Here is a 6220-nt window from a genome sequence, read left to right on the forward strand (position 1 = left end):
CAGATGGAGAATATACCTGTGAAATGTAAGTTATGCATTCAGGAAAATAGCACATCTCAAACACATTAAACCGCGTGAGTTGGGTGTACTCACACTAGGTGTTTTGAACCGTGCCCGAGCGCGTTTGACACCCAAAGCCCGGTTCGTTTGACTAGTGTGAGCGCTCCGTGCCGTTCGTTTAGCCGGCCCTTGCCCGTTTGGAAGAGGCGGGCCAGGCACGGTTCGGTTGGGCTCGGGCGCGGTACGCATGTAGTGTGAGCGCTAACGGCGCCGGAGCACGGAACAGATACTATTTTGTGTGTGCGCTACTGTCATCATTACGACCGCAAACAAATTCTATTACTACACTACACTTTTCAATTAATTTAATTTAATCAAGTATATTTCTTTATAATGGTTCTGGTTGTTACCTTATTGATGAACAGGAAATGAAGTTTGCAGTAAAGCTGCAAATAATTTCATTAATGTCAGCTGCCTCCGTAATAATTTTCTGATACATACAAGTGAAAATCAATGCACGGCATAAATTATAAATGAATTATTATTAATTATTCGGCAGAATATTAGCGAAAGTGGTTTTCTCCGTTATCTCATACATGACCTAAGCGTGCTCTGGCCCGGAATGTTTAGTGCAAGTGTGAGTGCAGGCCGAGTGGGGAGGGGGGATAATCGTGCTCGGTTCAAGGCAACCGTGCCTAGTGAGTACACTCTAAGTTATGGCGCTTTTCCACTGCGTGGTACGACTCGGCTCGGCACGGCTCAACGGCACGACTCGGTTTGGGTTTCCACTGCAGTTCAGTACCGCTTTAGAGTGGGCGGGATTATTGACATGTCGTTATAGTTGCACCACCTCTATTGCTGCGACTCCTGGAAATCTTTTTCATTCCGCGTCGCCCCATCAAGCTCTCGCTGGATCCGCGCCTCTGCTATCAACGAGAGGAACGTCTGTTCTTCCGCAACAGACAACAAAACTTTTTGGTTGTTAAAAAAAGGTGCGCTCGTTCAAAATGGTTGCGTTCGATCCTTCGCTGGCTGTGCTGATTTAAATCTAGCGGTTCTTTTGTGTTTGTGTCGCAAGTTCAGTGATGCAGGTAGTGACGATTTTCTCCGGCCAATCCGTGATCAGCAGAGTTTACACGTCACGTTTTGGTAACAGTACGGTTCACTTGGAACCCCAACCGAGGTGGTACTAAAAAAAGTACCAGGTACTGTACCCAGTGGAAACCCCCCAAAAAGTGAACTGTACCGTGCCCTACCATGCAGTGGAAAAGCGCCCCTAGAGGTGGCACTAAAAAAAGTACCAGGTACTGTACCCAGTGGAAAACCCCCCAAAAGTGAACCGTACTGAGCGTACCGTGCTGTACCATGCAGTGGAAAAGTGCCATTAGTGTCTCTGTCAGAGGCACAAGCAGCCTTTCTGTCAGAGCATCTGACAGGGCGAGCCGCTTAAACTAATATGCTAAACAAAACTATGTCTTACCAGTTTTTAAAGGCCTTAATATGAAGCTTGTCACAGGTTTAGAACAAATTGGATCATGCACTTTCACCGCAGCAGCTCAGTCTGTGTCCTCCTCTATATTTTCAGATGTGCTCGTATCAAACTACTGTATATCGATATAAACGGTATTGCCTCATATTGAATCGCTTATAAAGAAAATATCGATATATCGTACAAACTCTATATACCGCCCAGCCCTAGTACAAAGCTTGTCACATCACACACTTGACCTGAGGCTTTAATTGCCGCTTAATGTGCTTCATCTAAATATTAAAGGGATAGTTCACCCAAAAATTAAAATAGCCATTTACTCTTCCTTAAGTTGTTCCAAATCTGTATTAGTTTCTTTCTTCTGTTGAACACGAAATTAGATTTTTTTTGAAGAATATTTAGGGCTGGACAATAATTCAATATCAATATGTATCGCGATATAATTTTTTTCAATAACGGTGATATGATTTTTAAACACATTTCCGATATTTCGATATATATTACCAGTGTTTCCCATACATTTATTTAACTGCAGGCTTGGTGAGCAGAAGAGAATTCTTTAAAAAACATTAAAAATCTTACTGTTCAAAAACTTTTGACTGGTATGTTAGCCTATAGTTTGAAGTAAAAAAATATTAATATTAATATTAATAAGGAGATTCTGAGATTTATTTGACAGTGATTTCACATTTCTTGTTTGTATGAAGGTTGAATACCAATAAAAGGTGAACATTTATTTATTTGCGCCATTTTTGTCCTAAAATATTATGTAGTTTTATAGGAGTAGGCTTCATAGAGTTGGCAAATTAATTTTTCATAAGTTTGTAGATACAGACATCTGTTGTGGCCGTTCTTGGCCATTTTTATGAGGCTTTTTTAATAGTGTTCATATCGATATCGGAATTATATCGTATCGACCGAAAATAAGAAATATATCGTGATATAAATTTTGGCCATATCGTCCAGCCCTAAGAATATTGGACATTTGTTGGACCGTTGTTGCTTGTGTTGCATCACACCAACTAGAGGCTGCAGTAGACACTCGACAAAGCGATCAAATGTTTCAGATCATTTGACCTTTCTGTCAGCATTCCATAAATAGAACAAGGCATCAGTTTACTGTTGGGAGATTTGTGGCCCACATTGTGCCGCATCCAGTGGAGACAGAATTTTATTGTCTTTAGTCACGTCGCATCATATCGTACTGCTCATGTCCAGTGTTTACGCGGTGCAAAAATGTGACAATGAAAGGGTTTGAATACTTTCTAAATGCACTGCAAATATTGCTTCACAAGTCTAAATTATATGTATGCTGTCATTTTCCCCAGTAGAAGAAGACATGGGAGAAGTACTCAGGACCAGATAGGACAGCAGAAAGCAAGGCAGAACCTGAGCTCCCAGAGGTCTGAGTGGAGTCTAAACATGGTCTAATGGACCGACTGTTTTTGCTGACCTTCGTCTTCTGTTCAGTCTCGTGGATTTTCTTCTGGGAGGTGCGCTGGAAGAAAGGCAAGGAAAGTCAGATTGAAGAATGGCTCCAGAGACACAGCCTATCTGAATACAAGTATTTGTTTGAAGGTTAGTTCAACACTTTAAAAACAAACACTTTTAGTTTATAGATTTGCCTCACCAGGATTGTTTAGAATATTAAAGTATTAGTTTAGAGCAGTGGTTTGCAACCTGTGGGCTGCAACGGTATTGCAGGGGGGCCGTATATTTTTATTAATAGAAATAATAATATTGCTAATATATGTAAAAATGTGTAGTCATAATTAAATATCACAATTTCACAGAAATATCACAACCGTTACTATGCGTTCACTATTCAAGGATTGGTTTAATAACAATCAGCTAATTTATCTAACATATTTTTGCTGCATACATGCTACAACAGATTTAAACATGGATAAATGGTAGGGGTGCTCCGATCAGGATTTTTGAGGCCGATTGTCGATCACAGAAAGCAGTATCTGCTGATACGATCACCGATACTGATCTTTTTAAAGGCTTCTTTTTATCATGGAGAATTATTTATAGTGATACTCCAATCAGGATTTTTAGACATTTATTCAGGGCCTGAATTTCATTTTTGAAAATGGGCATAATTCCCCTCTTTGGTGACTCTTCTGAGAGGGGATTTTTTGTTTTGAGGGGTGGAGGGAGGCATTTTTTAGACATTTTTAAATGATATATATCAATGCGTGCCGCTTCGCTAAAGATAGGCACCTAGTCTATTTTTGAGCGAAGCGGTGCATTGATAAATATTATTTAAAAATGTCCCTCAAATACAAAATACAGAAAATACAAAATAAAAGTCAAAATCATGTTGATTTCAAAATAAACATCCTGTGCAGACTCCCGATCGTATTTCACATCACTTGCTTGGAGGCAAGAAATGGATGAAGAGAGGTTCATCCTCAAAGCTAAAAAACACACATTGTTATATGACACCACAAATCCTTTTTACATTAACTTTTCTAAAAAGGACAAGGCATGGAACTTAATTTCAGGAGTTGTAGGAGTGGAAAAAAACTGAATTAAACCAGACAAAACATAAACATTTAGCCAACCATGTTAGAACATAAAAAAAAAAAATCAAGTAAAACAACATCGGACAGGCAAATCACATGGTCTCGCGAATCCTGTCGTATCACTTCTGAAACTCTTCTGGTGTGAGTTGGCACCGCATGGAGGATGGAACAAAACCTCGTCGGAGCCATAATGCGCCGCAGTCACGTGCAGTGTAAATACGGGGTAACACCGTGTCTACACTGGATTCGAGCGGCGCGGCAAAATACAATTAACCCAAGAACCCATTATAATCAGTGATGCTGTCTACACTGGATGTGACCGTAAACTGTAAACTGATGTAAACTCCCCGACAGTAAACTGATGCCTTGTTCTATTTATGACATGCTGACAGAAAGTTCAAATAATGTTTAAAGGTCATTCTGTTGCGTCTAGTGTAGACCGACTTTAGCTGTTGCATCGCAGGGCAACACAAAAATTGTCGTCCGGTGTAGGCACGGTGTAAGAGTGGAGGCATCTTATCATGTTGCAAAGCTCATCGCAAAGGCTGGAAAACCTCACACAATTGGTGAAAATTAGATTTTACCTGCCTGACACAAATAGCGGGTCCATTTAAATGTTTTTGTAGTGGGCCGTGGAAACATATGTGTTTAGTTGTGTGGGCCGTAATTTAAAAAATGTTGGGAACCATTGGTTTAGAATATTAGAATTTCCTTGTTATAAAATGTGAAGCATAGTCATAGATCAAGTAGTATCCACTTATTTAGCAGAATCACTAACAGCACCTCAGACTATTAGGGCTCAAACATTTAAAGGGTCATGAAACCCCAGACTGCGTTTTCTGAGATTTTAGCAGAGGTGTTTGTGTTGCACATCATAGAAGACTGCACTTTGCATTGGCTACCAATAGCTACTCACATATAATTCAAGACAATTTTTTATTTAATTCAAGCCTACAAAACCACCACTGGCTCTGCACCCCTTTATCTAAATTCACTACTATATAGTGTGTATATACACACACACACACACATATGTATTTGTATATGTGTGTATATATATATATATATATATATATATATATATATATATATATATACATACATATGAAGAGTTTGGTTCCAAAACGTCATTTAAAAAAAAATTTTGTTTCCACCAAAATCAGTATTGTATCTGGTTGGTATTGAAAAGTCAATTTTTACTTTTACGCAAAATGCGATATCCACCGAGTTATTCTGTCATGTTTTCTCCCTTTTTTTCCAAACCGCGACAAGCATCAGTCTCTTTTCTCTGCAGAATGCAATATATCCGCTCAACCAATCACAGCGCACCATTCCACGCACTCTAGACAGTAATGCCCGCGCTTTGAATACACCCGGCATCCTAGTTTTCCTCATGTATTTTGTACTTTGTGATCAACAAACAAACTTAGGGCTGCACGATAAATCGCATGTGATTGTCATGTGCATCTCGTCAGTAAAGCCGGTACTGTGATTATTAGCCTAATTGTAAATCTCCATCACGTGCTTTCAGATGGCATTTAATACACAGCGCCGTAGATCACTGCAATATCGCGTTCATAATCGCAGATGAGTCGCATTCGATTATGAACTCGATATTGCGTAGCTTGTCAGTGTAAATGTTTTTATGAATGCCATATGTTTTTGTTAATACAGCGTATAACACTAGTCAAGTAAATGAATGTAACATGGCAAAGATAAATGCACTTTTGGAAGTTGAATGTAAGGGAAATGTCATTTTGGAATTTCTGTGGTTTAATGTGATATTGTTGTTCATGTATGTTCATGATGAAATTTTTTTATTGTTGTAATTAATTTATAGCATTAACAAGATGATTTTTGGAGTGATGACTGATTGAATGTATTTTTAGTTCAGTGCCTGTATATTAGATTAGTATTGACCAAGTTCAGAGGCTGACATATGTGGATCAACTTACTATGTTGTGTATTTTCAATAGTTTCAATATGAAAAATAACTTTTATATTAATTCAATGGATCTATTGCATTTTGGAAAAAAAAACAAAAAACACATGTCATGGCTTTATTGCATTTTGGGGAAAAAATTATAACATTTTATAATAAATCTTTGAAAATAAAAATCTGGATTTGAATTTTTTATGTTATTATAACCTAAAGCTGCTATGTGAAAGTTTGAAACAGAAAATAGTGGTTTTCATCTTG

At 38.4% G+C, this 6220-nt stretch overlaps 1 protein-coding gene across 5 annotated transcripts in view; it reads left to right on the forward strand.

Annotated features, from left to right (window-relative positions):
- Positions 1-2821: 2821 nt before the first annotated feature.
- Positions 2822-6220, forward strand: part of LOC107573237 (apoptosis-resistant E3 ubiquitin protein ligase 1-like) — an 87552-nt gene continuing 84153 nt past the window's right edge. For all 5 annotated transcript variants that reach the window (XM_016259671.1, XM_016259673.1, XM_016259676.1 and 2 more), the window contains exon 1: positions 2822-3067. In XM_016259671.1, coding sequence (XP_016115157.1) covers positions 2920-3067 — 148 coding nt within the window. In that variant the 5' untranslated portion in view covers positions 2822-2919. The remainder of the gene's footprint in view (positions 3068-6220) is intronic.

This window comes from Sinocyclocheilus grahami, unplaced genomic scaffold (genome assembly GCF_001515645.1).
Source record: "Sinocyclocheilus grahami isolate Dianchi unplaced genomic scaffold, SAMN03320097.WGS_v1.1 scaffold1901.1, whole genome shotgun sequence".
In the NCBI taxonomy this organism is placed as follows: Eukaryota; Metazoa; Chordata; class Actinopteri; order Cypriniformes; family Cyprinidae; genus Sinocyclocheilus; species Sinocyclocheilus grahami.